Source organism: Oncorhynchus clarkii, chromosome 1 (assembly GCF_045791955.1).
Source record: "Oncorhynchus clarkii lewisi isolate Uvic-CL-2024 chromosome 1, UVic_Ocla_1.0, whole genome shotgun sequence".
Classification (NCBI taxonomy): domain Eukaryota; kingdom Metazoa; phylum Chordata; class Actinopteri; order Salmoniformes; family Salmonidae; genus Oncorhynchus; species Oncorhynchus clarkii.
In genome coordinates this window covers 64,793,071-64,820,296 of record NC_092147.1, presented here as the reverse complement: position 1 = coordinate 64,820,296, position 27,226 = coordinate 64,793,071, and the positions used below count along the sequence as shown (strand labels likewise).

Below are 27,226 nucleotides of genomic sequence, written 5' to 3'. Positions count from 1 at the left end.
ACTAAGTTGACTGTCCCTTTAAACAGCTTGGACAATTCCAGAAAAATGTCATGGCTGTAGAAGCTTCTGAAAGGTTAATTGACATCATTTGAGTCAATTGGAGATGTAGATGTATTTCAAGGCCTACCTTCAGACTCAGTGCCTCTTTGCTTGACATCATGGGAAAATCAAAAGAAATCAGCCAAGACCTCAAAGAAAATTGCAGACCTCCACAAGTCTGGTTCATCCTTGGGAGAAATTTCCAAACGCCTGAAGGTACCACGTTCATCTGGACAAACAATACAACACCATGGGACCACGCAGCCGTCATCCCGCTCAGGAAGGAGACACATTCTGTCTCCTAGAGATGAACGTACTTTGGTGCGAAAAGTGCAAATCAATCCCAGAGCAGCAGCAAAGGACCTTGTGAAGATGCTGGAGGGAACAGGTACAAAAGTATCTATATACACAGTAAAACAAGTCCTATATCGAGATAACCTGAAAGGCCGCTCAGCAAGGAAGCTGCTCCAAAACGGCAAGAAAAAAGCCAGACTACGGTTTGCAACAGCACGTGGGGACAAAGATTGTACTTTTTGGAGAAATGGGTCTTCCCAATGGACAATGACCCCAAGCATACTTCCAAAGTTGTGGCAAAATGGCTTAAGGACAACAATGTCAAGGTATTGGAGTGGCCATCACAAAGCCCTGACCTCAATCCTATAGAACATTTGTGGGCAGAATTGAAAAAGTGTGTGCGAGCCAGGAGGCCCACAAACCCGCTCTGTCAGGAGGAATGGGCCAAAATTCACCCAACTTATTGTGGGAAGCTTGTGGAAGGCTACCTGAAATGTTTGACCCAAGTTAAACAATTTAAAGGCAATGCAGGTGATGTAGAAGGTGGTCATTGTTGTCGTCTTCCAAATGTAAACCATCCAGAAGCTTCTCTGTCTGCTGCGTATGACTGTGTACATGTACTTGTGTTGTCTTGCCTCACATATCGTCTCCCCTTCAGATGACGACCTCTGGGGGAGGGGGTTTCTGTGATTGTGGAGACACAGAGGCCTGGAAGAAGGGCCCTTACTGTCAGAAACATGAGCCCAACATCAGTGACTCTTGTCAGGAGGTGAGCAGCTCTCAGCCACTGCGACTGTATATCATGTCTCATTCACATCTAATAAAAGTACACCGTTCATTCGCTGCTGTTACTACACATTATGTTACAAGTTGTTACAGATTGCTAATTGCCACTTGAATCATTCTTTGAGGTTGACACATTGTTTGATTGTGTATCTGCAGGATCCCCTGGCCCACCTGTCAACAGACATGATTGCCCGCTGCTATAATGTCTTCGCTATTGTGCTGAAATACGCCGTGGACATGCTCACCTGGGACAAGGAGGATGAGCTGCCCCCGGGCCTAGAGCCTCCGTACGTACACACCCGTACACAGGAAGTCATTTGTGATTACATGTCATGTTCTTGCTGGTCGTCATGACAACAAAATGGTTTTCATCTCTAGCCAGTTGATATTCACGTCTTTTTGATTTGTCAGAGACCGAGGTGACACCTATTACTGCATGCTCTTCAATGACGAGGTCCACACCTACGAGCAAGTCATCTACACCCTCCAGAAGGCTGTCAACTGCACCCAGAAAGAAGCAGTCAGCTTTGCCACCACAGTAGACAGAGATGTGAGTGTGTTAATGACTAATGGCTTCATATTAGTGATGGGGGGGGGGACATTTATAGTTACATATTGCAATATTATATCTATATTTGACTCCAGGTATTAATTAGTTAAACATTATTTTTACTACTGTAAGTAGTAGGGATGCACCGACATTACATTTTTGTCCTATACCGATAACCAATATTTTAAATTTTAGCCGGCCTTTTAAGCATTCTAGTACAGTTAAATAGTTGAAACAAGGTGTCATATGTTCAGTTAGGAACAGATTGTTTAATAAGTTGTAATTGAGAGAAATGACAACCATGAATGTATTTTATTAGCACAACAGATATTCATGACACAAATAGTTTAGCTGCCCCCCCATTACGAAGATTGTTAAGTTGTTTGTGGCTCTTCTCACTCTCCAATCTTGACTCTATGGAGAAACTTAAAACTGCTTTGAAAGAAATATTGGTTGAAACTAAAATGCAGTTCATCATTTTAGCTTTAACTGCTTGAAAATATGACTGTCTCTAGGCTGTCCTGAACTGCTATAAATGGCACAACTTCAGCTTTTCAAATGTGCTCAGCTGACTTGACTAGTAAAATGAGAGCAAATTTACAACACATCTCATCTGTCATTTAGGAAATAAAAAATAAATAAACAAAAGAACAAAACTGCTTAGTTTTAAATGAAATGAAAATCTTGACCTATACCAGCCATGGAAAAAACAACAGTGACTATAGATGACTGGGCTACAATATGACTGCCCGTTTACAATTTTAACATTTGGGGGAGGTTTTTCTTCACAAAGAGGACCTGCTCGAGAGAGTCGGTTTCTTTTTCCGTCTACAATGTGTGAAGCTGCACTGAAAAGGTGCTCACTGTCCGCACTAGTACAGGGAAGCACCAAGATGCTTGTTACTTCTCCAGTATCCAAGTGCATCTTCATGCCTGGTAATAGTAGGTTCTGTCAGGTATGCTAGTATCTGCAAATAATGAGAAAGGGGGTTAGTACATTAAATACAACATATTGCATTATTCCTACATTCCAAAGTAACATTAGGCATAGATCAACATTGGCAAATGATGGCCGATGTAGTAACAGAAAATGACAATACAACGCGTCTCACACACACACACACACACTGACCAAAAAGTTATTTTGTTGGAATTTCCATATGTCCCCATTACCAGAAAAACAATCAAAAACAATTTATTTCAATTGCTGTGCTGTTTTGTTGTTCAGTCGTTTCATTCTCAAGCAGGATTTCATCATACATGTCAAACAGGGAAGTTTCAGCTCTGTCTGTCCGTGGCTTCTTCTGTCGCGGGTCCTCTTCCTTGGTGCGCATTGTCACTGTCCGTTTCCATCTTGTCCAGCGGTGTATGCAACATTTCACATAAACCCTGTTTTTTTTGTTTTTTTGTCTGCATCGAAGCAGCGGTCCTTGTACCTAGCATCGAGCATGGTGGTGAGACAGTAAAGAGGCTCAGAGAATACCACTGAATCTCTTGTTCACAGCCTCTACTAGAGTACTTTTGCAAGTTTTAACCCCACGGTCTGTGTCGGCAGTGTTGTTGAGCAGGTGTTTCAATGCCATGACAGATGGTATCACGTCTGCTGCCGACAGAGTTGATGAGCTTATTTCTCGAATCCGTTCGAATGGAGCTCGGAGTGTGTTCATGTTTTCAATGAGAGTCCACTGGTTTGTACTGATTGTTGCAGGTAACTCATAAGTTCTCGTTTTTGTTCCAGCAGGCTCTCCGTCATGTAAAAAGTACTGTTCCATCTGGTGGAAATGTCTTGCTTAAAGCCTTTTCGTTTTTACTCTAAGCTGTTCCTGTATTGCTTGCAGCCGGCTACATGCTAGCTGTGCGTGTTTTAAAATGACCCACTATCTTCCTACCTGTTGCCACTGTCAGATATGCTGCGTTGGTCCAAAACACCTTCGTTCACAGCCAGTTGCAGCATGTGTGCTATGCATGGAAAACTGGTGACTCTGCATTCTTCCAAAGCCTTTGTCATGTGCATTGTCAGGTAGCACAGTGTGTACTTTGTTCCAAACATGTTCTCAAATGCCTTTGAAATGGCAGCAGCGGTATGAGAACCAGCACATTCTTGAGTATGCAATACGGCTTTCCTCAGTACGACGTCCTCGTCGACCCACTATGCTGTCAGACTCCGAATCCTCATGGGGCTGACATCGCTGGTCCAAATGTCAGTCGTGAAGCTAATAGCAGTGACGCTCATGGATGTGCGTTTCAGCAATACTGTGTAACTCCGGTAGGGCAACATCTAAAAAATATTGCCTACTTGGTAGTGTGTACCGGGGCTCGAGGTGCTCGACCAGTCGACGAAAGCCAACATCATCCACGACAGAGAACGGTTGATTGTCAAGGCCATTATCTTGGCGTTAATTGATTTCGCCTTTTGAGTTGTCTCACTGAAATGTTCTTACTCTTTCAAATGACTGCTCGACTTGAACGTGTTTTAGTTGTTGGAAGTGTAGTTTTTTTCTTCTGCTTTTGTTCTAAGTAGTCGCTGAACATCTGGGGGGGGATGCACTTTCAAATGAGTAATTAGGTTTGTGGTATTGAATGATTTCACTTCTCCCCTCTGGAAATAATAGCAGCACAAACGTTGCTTATGGCCTTTTTGTTTTCTTCCTTTGACACTTGAAAAAGAGATCCACACAGCAGACATTGTGGGCGAGGTTAGGAATGCTGTTGCACGTGTAGCGCTGTATTTTTCGTTGCATCATTACGTCATCTACCTACGTTATATAGGTATGCACGTCATCTACCTACGTTATATAGGTATGCACGTCATCTACCTACGTTATATAGGTATGCACGTCATCTACCTACGTTATATAGGTACGCACGTCATCTACCTACGTTATATAGGTATGTACGTCATCTACCTACGTTATACGTATGCACGTCAGTTTTGACATCGGTTTGGCACATCGCCGTTAAACTAGACATAGAGCCGATGTTGGTATTTTCTAGCTAATATCGTCCGATTCCGATATGCTTAATATATCGTGCATCCCTAGCAGGTAGGGTTAGCTAGCACTAGTCGGCTGGCTGTACATCCTCAAACGCGGAGCACAATTGGCCTAGCGTCATCCGGGTTTGGATGGTCTAGGCCGTCATTGTAAATAAGAATTTGTTCTTAGCTGGCTTGCCTAGTTAAGTAAAATGTAAACGATATTGAGCAATATATTTGGAACATTACAATAAAATCGTGGTATCCTATCGCAATATATATAGAATTGTGAGAATCGCAGTACATATTGCATCGGCACCCAAGTATCGTGATAATATCGTATCGTGAGGTCCTTGGCAATTCCCAGCCATACTTCATATGTGTGTAATCATTCTTTTGTATCTTCTGCTATACAGGGAAGGAAATCGGTGCGCTTTGGCGACTTCGCGTTCTGTGAGCAGGCCAAGTCAGTCATTGTGGTGAGTAGCCTGGTCTGGGGAGCTGGATGTATCTCCATTGAAATTGTCATGAGATGACGGCTGCTCACATCCCACCGCAGCCACCAATTAAACCCATGTTATTTTACAGTAATTTTTCATGAGTGTATTAATCTGTGTGTGTGCGTCTGCAGAGGAACACGAGTCGTCAGTCGAAGCCCTTGAGGGTCCAGGTAATGCACTCCTCGGTGGTGGCTCACCAGTGCTTTGCTCTCAAAGCCCTCCACTGGCTGGGCCACGTCATAGGATACTCAGGTCAGCCTCCTTCCTCTTTCCAAGCTGCATGTGAAGTATGTCTAACTGCCGTTGGATTGTACACTCCGCATCCTCTTGAAATATAAAGAATTTAACCTGTAATCTTTTTTAATTTTTTATTATTCCGCTTCATAAGTGGTTTATTGGATGAAAAATACGTTTTGGTCACGTCAGTCTTTACTTTTGCTAAAGACCCTCCACACATCCTTGTTTGCTTTGTTTTTGTATCCTTGTGTGTGTCTGCCCGAGGCCCATTGACAGAACTTGTGTATGATGTGTGTGTAGACGCTCTGAGGAGGATCCTGTGTCAGGTGGGCCTGGAGAGAGGGCCAGAGGGAGAGAACTCCTCCCTGGTGGACACACTCATGCTCTGTGACTCCAAGATGTGGAAAGGTAAGGAGGAGGAAATGCGTCGTTTTAGTTCTCCTGCCAGGGTTAGGGACAATTACATTTCAATTCAACTCAATAATTGAAAAATCCTAATCGAAAAGAAATGGCAAATGTCTATTTACTTTGAGATTTGATTGAATTGGGATGGCATTGACTGACCCCACCCTGTCTCCTGCAATGCACATAAAACATAAACAGCCTTTCTGTGAGTACAGTTCTAAGTAATACCTGTTTTCCATTCCAGGGGCCAGGAATGTCTACCACCAGCTCTTTATGAGCAGCCTTCTCATGGACCTCAAATACAAGAAGCTATTTGCTATCCAGTTTGCAAAAGTAAGCCTCTTCTTTTGTCCCTTGATTTGAAGGACCAGTATGACCACCTAATGTAACACAGCTATGTGGAAAGTCACAGTGCATTCTGCATTAGAAGCACTGGAGGCGCTATTGTGAACCTGCGTCTCCAGCTGGCCCCCTTTTTTAATGAGGAACTAATGTGTCAACATACATCAGCAGGGGCGAGGACTCAATCCTGATCTACATTCATTTGTAGTCGGAAGTTTACATACACTTTAGCCAAGTACATTTAAACTCCAGTTTTTCACAGTTCCTGACATTTAATCCTAGTAACAATTCCCTGTTTTAGGTCAGTTAGGATTACTACTTTATTTTAAGAATGTGAAATGTCGGAATAATAGTAGAGAGTGATCTATTTCAGCTTTTATTTCTTTCGTCACATTCCCAGTGGGTCTGAAGTTTACATACACTCAATTAGTATTTGGTTGCATTGCCTTTAAATGTTTTACTTGGGTCAAATGTTTCAGGTAGCCTTCCACAAGCTTCCCACAATAAGTTGGGTGAATTTTGGCCCATTCCTCCTGACAGAGTTGGTGTAACTGAGTCAGGTTTGTGGGCCTCCTTGCTCACACACGCTTTTTCAGTTCTGAACACGCATTTTCTATAGGATTGAGGTCAGGGCTTTGTGATGGCCACTCCAATACCTTGACTTTGTTGTCCTTAAGCCATTTTGCCACAACTTTGGAAGTATGCTTGGGGTCATTGTCCATTTGGAAAACCCATTTGCAACCAAGCTTTAACTTCCTGACTTATGTCTTGAGATGTTGCTTCAATATATCCACATACTTTTCCCCCCTCATGATTCCATCTATTTTGTGAAGTGCATCAGTCCCTCCTGCAGCAAAGCACCCCCACAACATGATGCTGCCACCCCTGTGCTTCACGGTTGGGATGGTGTTCTTCGACTTGCAAGCCTCCCCCTTTTTCCTCCAAACATAGCGATGGTCATTATGGCCAAGCAGTTCAATTTTTGTTTCATCAGACCAGAGGACATTTCTCCAAAAAGTACAATCTTTGTCCCCATGTGCAGTTGCAAACTGTGGCTTTTCAGGTTATGTCGATATAGGACTCGTTTTACTGTGGATATAAATACTTTTGTACCTGTTTCCTCCAGCATCTTCACAAGGTTCTTTGCTGTTGTTCTGGGATTGATTCTCACTTTTCGCACCAAAGTATCTCTAGGAGACTGAACGCGTCTCCTTCCTGAGCGGTATGATGGCTGTGTGGTCCCATGGTGTTTATACTTGCGTACTATTGTTTGTACAGATGAACGTGGTACCTTCAGGCATTTGGAAATTGCTCCCAAGGATGAACCTGATTGTGCTGTCAATTAGCCTATCAGAAGCTTCTAAAGCCATGACATCATTTTCTGGAATTTTCCAAGCTGTTTAAAGGCACAGTCAACTTAGTGTATGTAAACTTCTGACCCACTGGAATTGTGATTAAGTGAAATAATCTGCCTGTAAACAATTGTTGGAAAAATGACTTGTGCCATGCACAAAGTAGATGTCCTAACCGACTTGCCAAAACTATAGTTTGTTAACAATACATTTGTGGAGTGGTTGAAACACTTAGGATGGAGTCATTAAAACTAGTTTATGTAAACTTCTGACTTCAACTGTAAGTGCTAGCTCAATGTAAATGTATGGTGTAGCTATTGCAGAGAATTGGACACTGTCTTGAATTGAAGTTTGATATAACGGAAGACTGTATTGTGTGAATGTGTTGACACAAAGCCTCAATGGGGGCACTAACTACATCACATCCTTTAACCAGTCCTCCTGTGTGGCTTTCCTCTTAGCCTTCTTGGCGTGTAACTCAGGCCCACACACTCCCGGTCCCTGTCTGACCCCAAAGGCTGCTCTGCTCTCACACACACACACACACACTCGGAGCCAAGGCTCTACAGGTCTCCTGAGCTGAACATGAGAGCATAGATATATGCGCTCACTGGGTGGCATGAGCTAAGATAGGCTGCTCAAAATCTTACGTGGAGGAGTATTTAACCCTAACTTTGATTGGACACAATTGGTCTGATGCTCTTCCGGGATTCTATGTCTATGCTTTCAGAGACCTGGGTGGTCAAGGGCAGGAGGGCTTCAGAAGCTAAACGGGGAGAAGGATGAAGTTGCCCGTAGACACTGATCTGAGGTCAGTTTTGCTTTCCTCCTCCCAAATGGTTAAGGTTTTTCGATTTGGGGAGTAAGCTGATCCTAGATCTGTGTCTAGGGGTTACTTCTCCCTGGAACTTAGAAATTAATTTGGGGGGGGGGGGTTGAGGAGAGGGAAAGGGGCCCACGCCCTTTGACCAGGAGGTGAATGTCCCCCTTGTCGTTTAGAATTACCGGCGCCTCCAGACAGATTTTATGGAGGATGATCACGAGCGTGTAGTGTCAGTGACCTCTCTGTCAGTTCAGCTCTTCACCGTCCCCACCATGGTGAGTAACCCCAACCCCACACCTGACCACACACCTCTCAACACACACACCTTCTCTTCTTCTCTTGTCTTCCCCATGCCAACACCATTAGAATTATGAGCGCTTGCAGAGCGACTATGTGAAAGATGACCACGACAGGGAGTTCTCAGTCACTGACCTCTCCGTGCAAATGTTCACAGTGCCCTCCCTGGTGAGTACGGGCGGCAGGGTCGGGGTGAGATAAGATAGTACCATCCGAGATGGGACGCATGCTGACAACCTCAGGGATCTTAGACTTAGAATGGATGATGTCACGTCCATAGAGAGAAAGTATGGCCATCTAAGTCAGGGGTTCCCAAACTTTTTCACTCGGGGGAGGGGGGCCCTTCCAGCATTGGGAAACATCCCTCCCCTTCTGCGCGCGCTCACACACGTCTATTTCTGTGGGCACAAGCACTGTTCATGACACAAACTGTTCACACCTCTTGTTGGTGGAGAGAATTTTGGAAGTTTTTAACGCTTATTTCCTGCAATTCTACACATTTTGTCATGGGGTGCATAGACATTTTGCCATTTTAAAAGCACTTTTTCTTGGCATGTCTAATGTGTATTCAAAATCAATTGGCTAAAAACATTAGCTGACATGAGCTAGTTGATCTGGACATTTTTGACAAGTTATAAATAGCTCTCTAAGGTATGCAACGACTGACATGACAAGAGGAACTGATGATGACTACCCAATTTCGAAATTGCACCTTGTGCATTCTACTATTAACATTTTCAAGAGTAAGTTTAAAGCTGGACTAGGGCTGTGGCAGTCATGAAATTTTGTCATGATATGAAGAAAATGTTCTCTATTTCACAAGAACATAAATTGTCCTGATCTGGCTATGCCATATGGCTGTGGGCTACACTAGTTCATTTAGCAGACAAGATTTGCTTGGAATTCCGTGGCAATATATTATAGTATGAGGATATTTTCTCCAAGCGATTTGAGGGAGCGCGCACATGCGGTTCTTCTGTGTTGAGCAGTAAACAAAGAAATAGTTACTCTTATGAAAAGCTGCATGAAACTTCAAATTTCGATGTTAGAAGAACTGACCCCATTTAGCCTACTTTTCGTCAGCCAATGAGTACGAGTAGGCTTAATGAACAGCAAAAGCACCAGCCTGTGTCGAATACTATCCCCCATAGTACAAGAGTACCTATTCTATTGTCCTTCAGTGCAAGAAATTAATATTCCGAACGTGGGATGTGATAGATCCCAAATGAATACAACCACTAGCATCACAAAAACTTTTAAAAGCAATGAGGCTGATGCAACAGATCAGAATGTTTAGCTTAAAATGTTGATAAACCATTAGGCTATTTCTTCACATTGAGAGCATCAATGCGCACACGGTAGTAGGTTATAAGCGGGAATGTTCCAAAATACAATCAATTAGCGGCAAACCGCTGTTCTCAAAAGTGACCGGAAATGTGATTATGCATGTAATGCTTAATTATAAAGGTGTAAATTATCTTCCCCAAACGTGAAACGCATGTGCCGCCTATGTATGCCACTTTACAAAACATATAGGCCTATGGGCTAGGCTACATGAGGTGTGGGACTGATTTGAGAAAGTCAACAAAGGCATGCTCTGTTTCTTGCCTTACTGCACACAAGCTGGGCATCATTCAGTGTTAATAGTGTTAATGTGTTAATATATCGTTCATAAGTGATAGGCTAATATTGTCACCAAACAAACTATTCTTAATTTAATGTTGTCTTTACATATACAGAATAATATATGTGTGAAATTAGTTTTGATTTAGAACGGACCATGATCATGCACCTGTCTCGGAACAGGGGGCATGGGAAATAATAAAAGATGCACTTAAATAGTACTCTGTTCCCATGGTTCATTTTCATGCCAGCCAGGTAGGTGATGCTCCTTTTGTAAACGAAGTAGTGTGCTTAATATTAGGAAAGTTGAAAAATAAATATAGTAGGCCTAGTCTTTAGAAAGCTGATGGGATCCTCCTCTTTTTAATAAGAGGCCATCAACTGTTTTCTCATGCAATTGCATAGCCTAGAGAAATGTTGAGCAGCATCAAAGCTTGGAGAAGCCTATTCGATTTACCATGACTAAAAGGCCACATGGAATTTGACTGTGGTCATGACTCGTGACTGTGGCGGTAATACGATCATCGTAACAGCCCTAAACCGGAATGAGTTCCCCGCCGACCCCACAGTTTGGGAACCACTGATCTAAATCATGAGTGTCATCTTAGTTCTGTTCCGAATAGCTCCATTCTCAACATTGATTCTTTGAAAAGGGTGTGGCATGCTATACTGACGTTAGATTTTGTGATTTTTCTTAACGACATTATCCAGTCAGCATCCCATTTCATGTCGTAATAACTATACCCATGTCATAGAAAATTTTAAAGAATCGTATGCTATTCCAATTGTATGCTGTAGTGTAATTTAAAGTAACTGTCCAGTGTTTTCAGATTTCAATCACCTATAATTAATACAAATATGACTTCTAGAAAATGGTAATGTAGTATGTTTTTTTTAAAAGTAGCATTTCTGTGTTGGATTGGTCTGGGTGTATACCGGTTATTAAAAATATTCACCCGAGTAGACTACTGATTGGCCAGCTGCTCCTCCTCAGGAAGATGGCATCCTCCTCTGAATAAATGGCAAGCATTTTTTTAAATGGTCTGTTTGAGATACAATGTATCCTTTGGCCACATAGGAGTGAGTATAGGATGAGTCACCAACATTATTTGGGTATGAGTTAATAACAGAACATGAACTTTTAAAAAGTGCAATTTCCACTGGACAGTTACTTTCAGGCTGTTTTTACATAGATTTGCTTAGATTGTGTGTAGTAAGGATTTGACTCCAGAATGACTCCTGCTACTTGAGGCCCCCTGAACCTCTTCCTTTCCCCGGCCCAGGCCCGCATGCTGATAACAGAGGAGAACCTGATGACCACAATCATCAGGACTTTTGTGGACCACCTGCGCCATCGTGACCTGCAGGGCCGCTTCCAGTTTGAGCGCTACACCGCCCAGCAGGCCTTCAAGTTCCGCCGTGTACAGAGCCTCATTGGAGACCTCAAGTAAGATGCATGTGTGCGCACACACACACACACACACACACACCTTGGGCAATATAACAGTGTGTGTAGATTAGTTGTGTGAGTGTTATACAAAGCCAGCATACTGACCACTGTGGAGTGTGTTCTAAATGGGTTGTAAACGATGTTGCTGTGTGTGCGCAGATACGTCCTCATCAGTCGGCCCACAGAGTGGAGTGACCAACTCAGGGAGAAGTTCCTGGAGGGACTCGACACCTTCCTGGAGCTGTTCAAGTGCATGCAGGTAAGGACAGGTCACCTTATAGTGGTGGTAGGAGACATGGGGAGTTCCTACAACCCCACTGGGCATGATTGAGACTGCGCAGCACTTTGGAACAGAACAAATAAGATGGTTGGTTGCCTAGCTAGCCTGCAGGAAAACGTACTTTCACCCACACAGTTCCTTCACACCAGAGCAGATGGAGGAAATTAGAGTAATTAGATCCATCCCATGTCTCTAGTTAATTTGGGGTAGTGTTGAACAGCATCTGTGCTTTCTGTCTTTCCCACCTCAGGGCATGGACCCTGTGGTGAGGCAGGTGGGCCAGCACATAGAGATGGAGCCTGAGTGGGAGGCAGCCTTCACCCTGCAGATGAAGCTCACACATATCATCTCCATGATGCAGGAGTGGTGTGCCACAGATGTGAGTGACTGGACATATACGTGTGTGTGTGTGTGAGCGCGCTCATATGCACATGAATGTACACACGCTCGCTTTCTCTCACAAACTCACATTCTCAAACGCTCGCTCACACAAACACGCAGCTGCCTTCTCTCACCTGTGGTCCTATTGTTTCTTCCCCTGTGTGTGTGTGTGTGTGTGTGTGTGTGTGCGCGCACAGGAACGTGTGCTGATTGAAGCCTATAAGAAGTGCCTAACAGCCCTTACACACTGCCACAGTGGCTTCACCGATGGAGAGCAGCCAATCACACTGAGCATGTGTGGACATTCTGTGGACACCATCCGTTACTGCGTGTCTCAGGAGAAAGTCAGCATCCACCTGCCTGTTTCCCGCTTACTTGCAGGTAGGACACACACACACACACAGCTGAATGACAGACCACTAATGCTTTGATATTGATGAAGAAGAGTCAGCACATTGTTAACATGGTCACTGCTGGTTTTCTGTTTAGGTCTCCACGTTCTCCTCAGTAAGATGGAGGTGGCCTACAGATTCCCTGAGCAGCTTCCACTGGTAAGCATGCAGGAGTGTCTCTGTGTACGGTTGGAACATGTTCAGCTTACCTTTTAGTAAATGTGTGTGTCTTCTAACAAGTCTCTCGTATGGTCCACAGAGTGAGCTGAGCCCCCCCATGCTGATTGAACACCCCCTTCGCTGCCTGGTCCTCTGTGCCCAAGTGCACGCTGGGATGTGGAGGAGAAATGGCTTCTCATTGGTGAATCAGGTAAAATCGCCCCGTCCGCCACCGTATTGCCTTTCTTCCCCCTGCGCTGTATACCAGAACTCTAACACGCGGTGTGTGTGTGTTGCTCTTCTCTTGGTGTTTATAATGAAGAGAGCTCATAGTGTACTCTGGTTGCAGATCTACTACTACCACAATGTCAAGTGCAGAGTGGAGATGTTTGACAAGGACCTTATCATGCTGCAGGTCGGTTTGTTTCAGCTAACAACCTAATGACTCTTAACGGTCAACAACGTGTTACAGGCTTGAACAAGTTTGTGTGTGTCTACGTTTGTGTTTACTCCAGGCTGGAGCTTCCATGATGGATCCCAACCACTTCCTGATGATAGTCCTGAGCCGCTTCGAGCTCTACCACATCTTCAGCTCCGCCGACTGCAGGAAGAGCTACAACAGGGAGAACACCAACAAGGTCTGCTCTCTCACTCACAATGACAACTTCCTTTTGGCTTTTTTTTACTCCGTTTGCACTCAGTTTTGGTGTGTGTGTGTGTCCATCTCTGACTGACCTGACTCCCTACGTCTCTGTTAGGACGTGGTCCAGCAGAACAACACTCTAATAGAGGAGATGCTGCATCTCATCATGATGGTTGTGGGTGAGTGCCCCACGATCCTTCCGCTCACTAGGACTTGTTGCCTGTGGGGGGGTGGTGTGTTTCATCATGTTGTTTGTGTGCTCGGAGCCTCTGTTTGACTTGTTTCCTTATGTTAACGACGGCGGTGGTAGTACCTGATGGGTATGTGCGTTTGTCTCAGGTGAGCGTTTTGAGGCTGGCGTCGGCCAGGTGGAAGGCTGTGACGAGATCAAGCGGGAGATCATTCACCAGCTGTGTATCAGACCCATGGCCCACAGCGAGCTGGTCAAGGCCCTGCCTGAGAACGTAAGGCTCTGCTTTCTGCCCCTTTCTCTTCCGTCTTTACATCTCCCGCTCTCTTGCTATCTATTTCTCTATCTTAGTCTATCTATTAGCAAGTGTTCAAGTTCTCCATCACTGGGATGTATGAGATTTGAGTAAAAAGGTTTGTTTTTTGGGGGGGGTTATTATTTTGGGTTTAAAAAACACTCCAGGCCACACTTGAATGTCTAAAACAATAGAAAGTATGTAGAAACTGCCCTTTTTTTCTGGGCCGCAAATGATTCTGACAAACCGATTTGTCTTTTTTTTTTAAAGTCTGTACGGCCAAAAGTTTTCTAGACAATCTGAGATCGACTTAAATTTCAGTCATGGGATTTTTTTGTTTGTTACTTTAACCCCAGTGTTATTTTGTCTATCTGTTTCTCTCCTTTCCTTCTTTCTCGCTCTTACTATATTTCTCTCTCACACTCTCCCCTTTTCTCGCTCTCCCTCACTCCCTTTTTCACCACACATAAGTTCAGGCTGACTGCCCGACTGCAGTTTTCACTTGGAATATCTCGTAACGAGTCATAGTCAACGTGACATAAGCTGTCTTGGCATCTGCTTTGATTGCTCCCACTTCCCATGATCTACACACCATCTGGAGCTTTGGATGAGACTCTTTAACTGCGTGGAATTGACTACCCTGACACCTAGTGGTGAACCTAGGCAGTGCAGAAGAGGTGCAAACGCTAGTCTATCTTGGCCTAACTAAAATTGTGCGTAATTTGGTCATATGTTTACGTAGTCTGTCCACAAGTGATTAAGTAGCCTTGCACAAACTTTGGCTTGTGTTAGCTGGAATGCAGTTCAGCCCATCCTGTTACTGTAGCGCGAGTCAGCTTGATGTATAAGTGTAGACTTTACCGTGAAATGCTTACTTACAAGCCCTTAACCAACAGTACAGTTCAAGAAGAGTTTAAAAAAGTTTTTAAAAAAATGTTTTATAATTTGTACTTGTAGGTAGGGGTGAAGTGATTATATGTAGATAATAAACAGCGAGTAGCAGCATTGTACAAAACAAATGGTGGGGGGGGGGGTCGATGTAAATAGTCCGGTGGCCATTTTATTAATTGTTCAGCAGTCTTATGGCTTGGGGGTAGAAGCTGTTAAGGAGCCTTTTGGTCCTAGACTTCTCTCTCCGATACCGCTTGCCGTGCGGTAGCAGAGAAAACAGTCTAACTTGGGTGACTGGAGTCTTTGACAATTTTATAGGCTTTCCTCTGACACCGCCTATTATTATATAGGTCCTGGATGGCAGGAAGCTTGGCCCCAGTGATGTATTGGGCCGTACGTACTAGCCTCTGTAGCGCCTTACGGTCAGATGTCGAGCAGTTTTCATACCAGGCGGTGATGCAACCGGTCAGGATGCTCTCGATGGTGCAGCTGTAGAACTTTTTGAGGATCTGGGGACCCATGCCAAATCTTTTCAGTCTCCTGAGGGGGAAAAGATTTTGTTGTGCCCTCTTCACGACTGTCTTGGTGTGTTTGGAGAGAGGTTGAACTGTTCTCCCTTCCTTAGGAGAACAAGGAGACTGGTATGGAGAGAGTGATCGACTGTGTTGCTTCGTTTAAGTAAGTCGCTTTCTCTAGTTTCTTACATGAAGTTTAAACTGACCACCCAGATTGTTAATGTGAAAGAGTTTGTTCCTGAAGACTTGGCTAAATAAAGATCAGACAATTTGATATGTATGATACGCCCATTGGGTCTAGTTTGTGTGAGATGTTGGTCACTCGTGTCCTTTTTTGCCCACAGGAAGCCTGGCGTGACAGGCAGAGGGCTGTATGAGCTCAGGCCAGAGTGTGCCAAGCAGTTCAACCTCTACTTCCACCACTACTCCCGAGCTGACCAGTCCAAGGCAGAGGAAGCCCAGAGGAAGCTGAAGCGACAGAATGGAGAGGACATGGGTAAAGAGTCTCAGAGAAACCCTCTCCTTTATATACATGAAGCACGTCTTTAAATGGAATTGATTATGTAACTATTGTGGTGATTGGTTGTGGTCTTTCAGCTGTCTATCAAGTAATCTGTTTGTTGTAGCCCTGCCTCCTCCGATGCTGCCCCCGTTCTCCCCGCTCTTTGCCAGCCTGGTGAACATTCTGCAGTGTGATGTGCTACTGGGGATGCTGGGAGCCGTGCTGCAGTGGGCTGTGGAGCCCAGCGGAGGGCACTGGTCAGAGTCCATGCTGCAGAGGGTGAGGGAGACCAGGACCGCACTGTGCTGTTCCAGTGTCGTACTATGCTAATTTGTAGGCACATTAGAGGCCTGCCTCTCTGTCCATAACGCGTGTGTGTGTGTCTCTCTCTCTCCAGGTGCTCCACCTAATAGGCATGGGTCTGCTGGAGGAACAGCAGCAGTTGAAGAACAGCAGTGAAGACCACGACGTCTCTTTCAACTTCACCCTCAAAATCTCCCGTGAGTCAGTCCCTCTTAGCCTGGGTACCAGTCCGAGTTATCGTTAGCCTGAAATTCAGGACCTGTTTTGCTAACTCTCTCTCACTCTGAAACTGTAAATCTGAGAGAGGAGAGCTGAAAAATAAAAATCTTAGAAATGTTGCTCAAAATAATCTGGGTCATTCAAACGGTCAAACATGACACTGTGCAGGTATTCATTTTTTTGGGGGGGTTCAACATTAGTTTGATTTCCATTTACTTTTTAACTAGTGTATTTAACTGCCGTGTGTGTCCTAGGTCCAGGGGAAGCCCCCAGTAACACAGCCAGTGTCCTGGCCCTCTTGGAGAACCTACAGAACGCCCCTCACCTGGAGGTCCACAAGGACATGATCCGCTGGATCCTCAAGGTGGGTCAACATTATTACAACCTCCCCTACCAATGCAACTCTCATAGAAGACACCTTACCCAAGTGTTTCAGTTGGTTCACTGCAATATTGTACATGCCATGGCCACCAGGAGGCAGCATAGGACAGCGTGCAACTAGTGGTCCCTCGAGACACATGCATATCCAAAATGACTTATGTCAAACAAAATAGGAAGATATGTTCTCGTGTTCATATTGATGTCTCACTTATGGACGAGGTAATAGTATTGTGTCACTGTGTAGATGGTGGCCAGCATTAAGACGATGCGGGAGCTGACTGCCTCCACCTATACTGTGACCGCCAGCGGGAGCCACGGTCAGGAAGAGGTGGGTCGAGCACATCTAAGAGTTGATGCACCTAGATGGCATTTTATTTGGTTTCTCGTGAATTTAATAGACAAATATACCGCGTCTGTGTCTTCCCTTCCTGCAGATGGTGTGTGACAAGGACAAGGCGGAGAGGAAGAGGAAGGCGGAGATGGCTCGCCTGCGCAGGGAGAAGATCATGGCCCAGATGTCAGAGATGCAGAGACACTTTATCAACGAGAACAAGGAGCTCTTCCAGCAGAGTCTAGAGGAGCTGTATGCCTCCGCCTCCACCTCTACCTCACTGGAGCACAGGTACTGACAACGCGCACACACACACCCCACCACGCAAACACACTTGTATTTCACCACCCAATCCCTACTCTACACTCAATCAAGCTCTATAAGCTGTCCCCCCCCCCGTCTCCTGCAGCCCCACTTCATCAGACGCAGCCCTGGTGTGTGTGGGTCCCAGGAGGTCTCGTCCCAGGGAGAAGAGGCAGGTGGTGACGTGTATCCTGTGCCAGGAGGAGCAGGAGATCAGGGCTGACAGCAAGGCCATGGTGCTGGCTGCCTTCGTCCAGCGCTCCACCGTCATGTCCAAGAACCGCAAGAGACCGCCTCACGACCCCGGTGAGAGAGAGACTGGAGTGCACAAAGATGGGTAGAATTTGCCCTTAGGTACAGATCTAGGATCAGCTTACCTTCCCTCAAGTCCTAATCTTAACTATTGGGGGTGTTAAACTGACCTTAGATCAGTGTCAAGAGGCAACTTCATCCTATACCACAGATTGGAGGATGTATCGTCTTTGTGTTGTGTCTGTGAATGATATACTAGCATTGCTTGACTTACCTGCCTGTGTCTTCCAGAGCATTACGACCCTCTCTTCATGCACCCTGACCTGTCGTTTGGCACGCACACAGGCAGCTGTGGCCACATCATGCACTCTCACTGTTGGCAGAGGTGAGCCAGACTCGGGGTTCTACAACAACCTGGGCCTACAGCGCTGGGGCAGGGCAGTAGGACACACACAGGGGGTTGTGTAACAGGGAGCGTTTGGATCTTGAGGATTCAGTGGGCCTGTGGAGTTGACTGTTTGGGTTTAAAACTCAATAGTTGTCGTGTGTGTGCAGGTATTTTGAGGCGGTGCAGGCCAAGGAGCAGCGGCGTCAGCAGAGACTGCGCGTCCACACCAGCTACGATGTGGGGAACGGGGAGTTCCTGTGTCCGCTGTGCGAGTGCCTCAGTAACACCGTCATTCCGCTGCTCCCCGGCGCCAAGGGCTCCAACAGGTACCCAATCACACACTATCATAATAATATATGCCTTTTATTTACTTGGTCATGCTGCCAACATGTAACATACGGGTGACCCCGGGAATCGAACCCTCCATCCTAACGTTGCAAGCGCCAACTCAGCTACAGACACACACGTGTTAATTTGGTGTGCACCTCTGTCTAATTTGGTTTCTTTTCCTTTACCTGTGCCCGTCTGAAAATGATGGATATGTGAATGCAGATAGTGAATTCTCAATGGGAATTTGCTTTCACCCGTCCAGTTCCTTCAGATTGATGCAGATGAAGGGGATGAGAGGATTCCACTTAAGACTACTGGGATGCAGGAAACCACACTCGACTGGTACAGGGTCACCGTGACCCCCACACTGATTAGTGGTTGTCACGAGAGGAATCCGCTCTGGTCTCCCGCCTCTCATTCACCTCCAACCAGTCCCCCCCCCCCCCCCCCCCCCCCCCACAGTTAATTCCCTTCAAGAGTTCTGACGTCAACAGTACCACTCCTCTCACGCGAGGTCAAGGCTCACTCGGCACTAACGCTCATTCGTCACCTCCACAACTACAGAGGTCATTCAGACATTTTCACATAGAGAACGCTGAGAAAAGTTTCAAGAGAAAAGACCATGCTAGCAAATGTATTTTTTTTTTATACAATTCAGGCATTATTGTTAAATAAATTATGCTCTGAATAACTTACCTGGTTAAATAAATAAATATTATTCAAAGAATGGTTCTGATGCATGTACAAAACATTACGAACACCTGTTCTTTCCATGATGTAGATGAACCCAGGGGAATCCAGGTAAAAGCTATGATCTCTTATTAATGTAACTTGTTAAATCCACTTCAATCAATGTAGATCAGGGGTGTCAAAGTCAAATGGACGGAGGGCCAAATAAAAAAATCAGCTACAAGACGAGGGCCGGACTGTTCGAATGTTCATTGAAAAATTTTTAAATGACGCATATAGTCTAGTGAACCTAATTGAACCTACTGAAAACCTAACAAATATATTACAATATGATCAGATAAATAAAGCAATATTTTCTTATGGCTCTGTCAGTAATCTTTAATTTTCAACAGACACAAAAGACAAATTTCCTTTATATAAATATCCCCATAACATGAACATTAAATGAAAGAAACCGGTATTCAAGGCACCATCAGTAGACTATATTTTCTATTTTAGCAAAAGTGGGCTAAATTTACTTCAAAGAAAAAACAATAATAGCAATTTTCTATCATCCACTCAACTGAAATATTTTTAAAATATAATTGGATTGAAATACAAAAAAATAAAGTGCAAAAATCTATTAATCAAAAACAACACTTTGTTTAAGGAGAAGTAACATGCAGTGAAAACAAATATTAAATTTTAACTTTTAAACTTGAACTGAGTAAAAACTCTAAATATGTGATTGCACAGTAATGTTCACTTGTTTGAGGTTGAGGGTGATACTTGGTGGTGTCCCATCTTTTCCACAAGTTCATCAATGTTCGGGGTAAGGCTCTGAGCTGAAGAAATCCTCAGAATTGAGTGGAGGTGTTCAGCAGTAAGTCGACTTCTGTGTGATGTTTTGTTCAGGTTCATCAAAGAAAACAGTTGTTCACACAGGTATGTGCTGCCAAACATAGACAACGTTTGAGCAGCCTGGATGCGCAGCTGGGGCATTGTGCCGGGGAGGAAACGGGCGAACTCCGCAGCACCCACTGCCGCATATTTTGCCCTCAGTGCATCATTGCATTGGAGGTCAATCAACTCCATTTGGAGGTTTGGTGGTGAGCTTTCCACGTCAACAGCAAATGGGTTACCGAGCAGTTCCAACCTGCTTTTTTGTGCTTCAAAGTCAGCAAATCGGCGTCGAAAGTCAGCGGCAAGCATACCTATTTTATCAGCCAACTGTGTGCTCGGGAACGCACTGGTAGAGAGCTTCTCTTTCATGGTCTGGCAGCTGGGAAAGTGGCTCAAATTTTCTTTCCGCATCTGCGTCTCCCACAGAGTCAGTTTGGTTTTAAATGCCTTCACTGTACTGTACATATCAGAGATGACACGATCCCGACCCTGCAGCTGCAAGTTTATTGCATTCAGATGACTCGTAATGTCACACAGAAAAGCCATTTCACACAGAAACATTTCGTCTCGGAGTTGTGTTGTGTCTTTCCCTTTGCTGTCCAAGAACAGACAAATCTCCTCACGAAGCTCGAAACATCTTTGAAGCACCTTTCCCTGGCTTAGCCATCGCACCTCTGTGTGATAAGGCAAATCACCATGCTCCGTTTCTAACTCCGTCAGAAATGCCTTGAACTGGCGGTGATTCAAACCTTTGGCTCTGATAAAGTTAACTGTGCGCGTGATGATGCTCATTACATGCTCCATTTTCAAGGCTTTACCGCACAACGCTTCCTGGTGTATGATACAATGATAAGCTGTCAGCTCACCTGTCGCGTTTTCCTCTTGCATCTTTTCCCGTATCTTCGCCACCAGTCCGCTCCTGTGTCCACACATCGCAGGTGCTCCGTCGGTTGTCAAACCCACGAGTTTTTCCCAAGGCAGCTCCATCTCATTTACACATCTTGACACCTCTTCATACAAATCATGCCCCGTAGTTGTGCCATGCATAGGACGTAAAGCCAAAAACTCCTCTGTCACGCTTAGGTTGGAGTCCACTCCGCGGATGAAAATTGACAACTGGGCAATGTCAGAAATGTCGGTGCTCTCATCCACAGCCAAGGAATATGCAATAAAATCTTTTCCCTTTTTCACAAGCTGCTCTTTTAGATTGATGGACAACTGGTCTACTCTCTCGGCAATGGTGTTTCTGCTCAGACTCACATTTAAAAAGAGTTGCCTTTTTTCTGGGCAAACTTCGTCACAAACTTTAATCATGCAGTTTTTGATGAAATCCCCCTCCGTAAATGGCCGGGCTGATTTAGCGATCTCTTCTGCCAAAATAAAACTGGCCTTGACAGCAGCCTGGCCTTGTGATTTGGCTTTTTTGAACAGAGCCTGTCGAGATTTGAGGCCTCGTTTTAATTCCTCTGCCTTTTGTAGCCTTTGTTCCATGTCCATATTCTTGTTTTTGTCCGCGTGTTTCGTTTCATAATGTCGTCTCAGATTATACTCTTTCAGTACCGCCACACTTTCTCCACACAGAAGACACACAGGTTTTCCAGCTACCTTCGTGAACATATACTCCGACTCCCACCTTGTTTGAAACCCCCGGTTCTCAGTATCCACCTTCCGTTTTGCCATTTTTGATGGGTATCTGAAAGTTAATTTTACTGTGATGCTGACGACTGCTGTGCCAATAAATATTGAAATGAAGCAGCCTACTGCTCGGTGCGTCACCTTTGCATTGTGGGAAATGTAGTATTGGTGCGTGTAAAAGATCTGCGGGCTGCCGGCTTGCTGCGGGCCGGTTCTAATAATAAATCAAGATCATCCCAGGGGCCGTAAAAAACCTTCTTGCGGGCCGGATGTGGCCCGCGGGCCTTGACTCTGACATATGTGATGTAGATGAAGGGGAGGAGACAGGTTAAAGAATCATTTTTAAGCCTTCGGAGAGTTGAGACATGGATTGTGTGTGTGAGACATTTTTAGAGGGTGAATGAGCGAGACAAAATATTGAAGTGCCTTTGAACAGGGTTTGGTAGTAGGTGTCAGGCGCGCTAGTTTGTGTCAAGAACTGCACCGCTGCTGGGTTTTTCACGCTCAACAGTTTCCTGTGTGTATCAAGAATGGTCCACCACCCAAAGGACATCCAGCCAACTTGACACAGCTGTGGGAAGTATTGGAGTCAACATGGGCCAGCATCCCTGTGGAACGCTTTTGACACCTTGTAGAGTCCATGCCCCCGACAAATTGAGGCTGTTCTGAGGATCGAAGGGGGGTGCAATGCAATATTAAGGTGTTCCTAGTGTTTTGTAAACTCTGTGTATACCAACAGCCTTGTTATTAGCATGCCAAATTAAGAAGCAATGGCCAGCCCATGTTTGTATGCTTCTCCATAAGTGTGAGTCCACTGACCAGTCGCCTTCTCTTTCCTCTCTCCAGTTGTGAGCAGCCTGGTCTGGGTCAGTGGCTAAAGATCAGTGGTCAGCAGATCAAGGCCATGCACTCTGCCCACAGGAAACTCCAGCCCGTCGGTGAGTTCCTTCCCACGCAGATCATTCTCATCATAGCACGACACCATTCATATGTTCAGTGTAACATATTAGAGGTCACTGTATATCAGCATTGAGATGAGTGTTTCTGAAGTGATATATGACAGAATGTGTCTATGCGTTCACATTATGTCACTAACCTGTGTGTGTGTAGGTGTTGACGCTGTTGAAGAGACTGTTGAAGAGCAGTGCCCTGCCCCTGAGAGTTTTAGAATAGACTACACGCCCATGTAAGTGACTGCTCATGACTGACATTGTAACCCATTTTATGAGCGAGAGATACTTTTTGGAGTATACCAAGACATCTTTGGGTTAGTTTGATTGACTTCCTCTGATTTTTGATGTTGTTCACTTACCCGTCTCTTCAGGAGTCCTTACTCCAGCACCATAAAGGAGATGCTGACGACGTTTGGGACGGCGACCTACAAAGTTGGCCTTAAGGTGCACCCCAACGAGCAGGACCCCCGCGTGCCCATCATGTGCTGGGGCAGCTGTGCCTACACCATCCAGTCTATCGGTAATACAGACACACACACAGACAGAAAAAAAAGATGATTGACAAGAAATAGAGAACCAACATAGTTTAAAGTGATATAAAACCCATGTCAATGGTGCACATGTGGGATTGAGTTAAGTCTTAAATCAACTTGCTAACTACCAACTACCATCCTAATGGTCTGGTCTCAGGTCTCTATTGTTACCATCAGGTCCTAATGGCCTGGTACTCGGGGCTCTATTGTTACCGTCAGGTCCTATTGGCCTTATACTCATGGATCTATTGTTACCGTCAGGTCCTAATGGTCTGGTACTCAGGGCTCTATTGTTACCATCAGGTTCTAATGGTCTGGTACTCAGGGCTCTATTGTTACCGTCAGGTCCTAATGGCCTGATACTCAGGGCTCTATTGTTACCATCAGATCCTAATGGCCTGGTACTCAGGGCTCTATTGTTACCATCAGGTCCTAATGGCCTGATACTCAGGGCTCTATTGTTACCATCAGATCCTAATGGTCTGGTACTCAGGGCTCTATTGTTACCATCAGGTCCTAATGGCCTGGTACTCAGGGCTCTATTGTTACCATCAGGTTCTAATGGGCTGGTACTCAGGGCTCTATTGTTACCGTCAGGTCCTAATGGCCTGGTACTCAGTGGTTAGAGGGACAATAGAGCCCTAACATCAATGCAAATACAATGGAAAATCACATCAGACACTTATCATCAGAACAGTATGTCCATCATAGTTTTAAAACAGTGTAAAACATGGTTGTGGTGGATGCTGTTTTAAAGCCCAACACAACAAAATGGACAGCGCTTTCTACGGTGACGATTCAATCAAAATGCTGATGAGCCCAAACCCGAAAAAACCCTGAATTAAAATGATTGTGCCGTTATACAATACATTGCCTATCGCATATTATGCATGGAAGGAAAACATAAAACAAAACTGATTTTAAGATGTCTTTGGTATATAATTGGTCTAGCCTATACTCCAAAAGTAAAGACATTTGAGTTAGGGCAGGTGAGTGTGGACTGTGTTGTGCATACTGGATGGACTGGTTACCTAACGCTCCAACATGCATATCCATGAGTCTGGGTGAGAACCTACATCCCTTGGCCATGCTATTGATTGATTGTGAAGGGCTGCCTACAATTAGTGAATTTGTATTTTATTTTGAATAGCGATATCTCCTCTCTCCTATATTCCTTTGTTGAGCACGCAGACGGGCTGTCAACAGTTTAGTGAAATATGTTTAGTTGCAAAAACATGTTGATGAACAGATTTCCATAATTAAGCACTGTGTTAGCTGCAGGAACAAGATTGGAGAGCCCACGGCGGACAGGGTTTTGGCAGAATATCACCTGTCTGGCAGCGAGAGCATGCTCCTCAAACAGGGGTTGATGCATGGACTGGATGAAGTGTTTGTTTATTTCTCAGCTGCTCATATTAAGCACGTGATCTGCTCTACAACCAAAGTAGCCTACAAAACAGACCGTTGGGAAAGGGCTCCGCCTCCATTCACTGACTAGGCAGTTTGAGTGCATACAGATGGCATCTTTTGTTTCCCCCCTGTCCCTGTTCCTGCCCATTTTTAAATCGTTATTTTACTAATAAACTCATTTTACATATTAGTGAAGACCAGATTAAATTGAGAATAGTCTGATGGGTGAAAATATGACCACTTGATGAGAGAACAGCTGTGCAGCCTGAGGCAAGGAACGGAGCGGAGCGCAGGCTTTTTTTTTTGCTACTTTCTCAAATCCTCAATAGACTGTAGTCGCACCATGCAGCCCATATACGTTTTGATTTCTAAGACATTCGGAGGTTTGTATCATTCACTACTAAAGCGTATAGGACCTGTTTCTAATGATCACTTTTACGCTCAACATAGCCACTTCATATGCGCACTCGTGCAATTATATTCTTCTTACTGTAAAATCTGATAAAATTCAATGATGGCAGGCTTATAAGTCTCATATCTTGTCAGCTAAATGAACAAGCCTACGGCATAGAGCATAGCCAGATAACATACACCTACAGTAGGCCAACTCAATACATTCTCTTCATATCATAATGTATCTTTTAAGGCCTGACTAAAATAAATCATGGAATTATTGTGATGGTATAAATGGATTTCTTTTTGTTTTCTTTTTAATGTAGATGTTTCAAAGTGGCTTGTATGCATGGAGGCCTGGAGATGCTAAACCTTTTTTATGTTAATTAACGGTAAATTACCGTGGGACCGGCAGTCTTTTGCGTGACAATAACCGGCTGACAAAATGTCATGACCGCCACAGCCCTAGTCAAGTCTTCATTATTTAATGGGTCAGTTAATATGTTGCTGAGAATGGCCCACAGATGTCCAAACGCAACAATCGTTTCTGTCGCTGTGATGTTCAACTGACTTTTTTTTCCTTCTTTCATTTTGCAGAGCGACTGTTGGTGGACGAGGAGAAGCCTTTATTTGGAAGTTTACCTTGCAGACAGGTAAACGACTATAACCTCTCCTTCTGACCTATGAGTCAGTGGACTTCTAGGTTGTTGTGTTATGTGGAGAGGCGCCGAGACATATTTGACACCGGTGTTTGTGTGTGCAGGATGACTGCCTGAGCTCCCTGGCCAGGTTTGGCTCAGCGTGTTGGACTGCAGCCTCTCAGCCCTCGGTGCAGGGCCACTACATCAGACTGGTAGCAGGTAGGACAGACACTGTCAACGGGCACCTGCAGGACCAGTAGGCTGGTCTTTTCAGTGCCCGAATTCAAATTCACATGTGTTAACCTCTCTGAGCACGGAACCCGGTAGCGGGCTGAAATTCTACAACATACGGTGATCGCTACATAAATAGTCATATTAAACATTCATGAAAATACAAGTGTCTCACGTGTATCGAAAGCCTAGAATTTTGCTAATCCAACTGCGTTGTCAGATTTAAAAAATGATTTACTGCGAAAGAATACGATGCGACTATCTGAGGATAGAGCCCCATAAAAAATTGAAAACAATTTCAACCAGCACAGGCGTAACATAATGACAAACTGCATTAAAATAAATAGTTTACCTTTGACGATCTTCGTCTGTTTGCAATTTCAATGCTCATTGTTACACAATGAATTATCTTTTGTTTGATAAAATCCGTTTTTATAGCCTAACACAAAACATTTTGTGAACCGCTTGTGTCGTGAATTCCATCTCATTCCATTTTCGACGACACATTCCAGGTAAATAACCCACACAGAACTTGTGATGGGTCATTTCGCGGGACGTATTGACTGAAAGAAACCGATTTGAAGACAACAAGTCATGACATCATTGTGCAACAATGATTTGCCCGCTGTTTCATTGATTGACTGTATTTTAACCCAATGACCACTGATCGTCTTGAAATCTTGCTGGGTAGATAGCCAATGAGCTGAGGTAAATGGCAATAGGTCATGTTTATGTGTTGCAAGACCAACCCATGTAGTATGCTCCGGTGTAAAGAGAGTAATTCGCTATTGAAGTTTCATACCGGAAGGAGAAACGCATATTACGCACAGCGTTGTTTCACATATTCAGCTGTTTATATATCAATCATTATGGCGACTAAGTCAGGGAAAGCTAAATCTAGATATACAGATGTACACGCAATTTTAGAATAAATTGATTGGGAACGTGAGACAGATTGTTGTAGGACGATTCATTTTGCGATTTTGAACGGGAGAGGACATCGTTTTGGACTGGTAAGTTCTTATCATGCTAATGCCCTTGTTTGAAATTAATAATATAAAATATTATTAGATTTTTTTTATTGATTTTAGAAGCAATATATTAACATGTAATGTCATGAAATGTGAGATGCGTGTGTCTGCCGCCCCACCCTAACCCACATGAAATAGCCTATTTGAGGGGAGGGCAGGCCCACAACAATGGCCAAAGTGAAATGGAGACAGTAGATACAGCTGGTCTGTTGTAATTTAATAAAGACAGTAGATCTAGCTGGTCTGTCATAATATAATAGAGACAGTAGATCTAGCAGGTCATAATAATATATTCAACCTTATGTTCCCTGTACTCTATATATATATATCTGTTTATTATACCTGTTGATACAGGGCTCATATGTGAAACTATTCTAACTGAACATTTTTCGTTCACAGT

General features: G+C 44.4%; 1 protein-coding gene across 8 annotated transcripts in view; it reads left to right on the top strand.

The window, feature by feature from the left end:
• Positions 1-27,226, top strand: part of LOC139410838 (ubiquitin protein ligase E3 component n-recognin 2) — a 46,168-nt gene that overhangs the window by 5,415 nt on the left and 13,527 nt on the right. For 2 of the 8 annotated variants that reach the window (XR_011634543.1, XM_071156452.1), the window contains exons 4-36: positions 992-1,102; positions 1,276-1,406; positions 1,531-1,669; positions 5,060-5,122; positions 5,275-5,395; positions 5,681-5,788; positions 6,030-6,118; positions 8,669-8,767; positions 11,506-11,669; positions 11,832-11,931; positions 12,203-12,331; positions 12,531-12,714; positions 12,823-12,884; positions 12,985-13,095; positions 13,234-13,299; positions 13,400-13,522; positions 13,643-13,706; positions 13,867-13,991; positions 15,529-15,581; positions 15,763-15,914; positions 16,045-16,199; positions 16,318-16,420; positions 16,697-16,806; positions 17,068-17,151; positions 17,258-17,445; positions 17,564-17,763; positions 18,001-18,094; positions 18,265-18,423; positions 22,481-22,572; positions 22,745-22,820; positions 22,959-23,107; positions 25,521-25,576; positions 25,687-25,783. Coding sequence is in view for 6 of the 8 variants with exons in the window: in XM_071156452.1 (XP_071012553.1) it covers positions 992-1,102; positions 1,276-1,406; positions 1,531-1,669; positions 5,060-5,122; positions 5,275-5,395; positions 5,681-5,788; positions 6,030-6,118; positions 8,669-8,767; positions 11,506-11,669; positions 11,832-11,931; positions 12,203-12,331; positions 12,531-12,714; positions 12,823-12,884; positions 12,985-13,095; positions 13,234-13,299; positions 13,400-13,522; positions 13,643-13,706; positions 13,867-13,991; positions 15,529-15,581; positions 15,763-15,914; positions 16,045-16,199; positions 16,318-16,420; positions 16,697-16,806; positions 17,068-17,151; positions 17,258-17,445; positions 17,564-17,763; positions 18,001-18,094; positions 18,265-18,423; positions 22,481-22,572; positions 22,745-22,820; positions 22,959-23,107; positions 25,521-25,576; positions 25,687-25,783 (3,757 nt within the window). In the remaining 2 variants the exon portion in view is untranslated. Of the gene's footprint in view, positions 1-991; positions 1,103-1,275; positions 1,407-1,530; positions 1,670-5,059; positions 5,123-5,274; positions 5,396-5,680; positions 5,789-6,029; positions 6,119-8,478; positions 8,578-8,668; positions 8,768-11,505; positions 11,670-11,831; positions 11,932-12,202; positions 12,332-12,530; positions 12,715-12,822; positions 12,885-12,984; positions 13,096-13,206; positions 13,300-13,399; positions 13,523-13,642; positions 13,707-13,866; positions 13,992-15,528; positions 15,582-15,762; positions 15,915-16,044; positions 16,200-16,317; positions 16,421-16,696; positions 16,807-17,067; positions 17,152-17,257; positions 17,446-17,563; positions 17,764-18,000; positions 18,095-18,264; positions 18,424-22,480; positions 22,573-22,744; positions 22,821-22,958; positions 23,108-25,520; positions 25,577-25,686; positions 25,784-27,226 lie in introns of all 8 variants that reach the window. The other 6 variants (XR_011634542.1, XM_071156445.1, XM_071156417.1 and 3 more) reach the window with 5 other exon arrangements.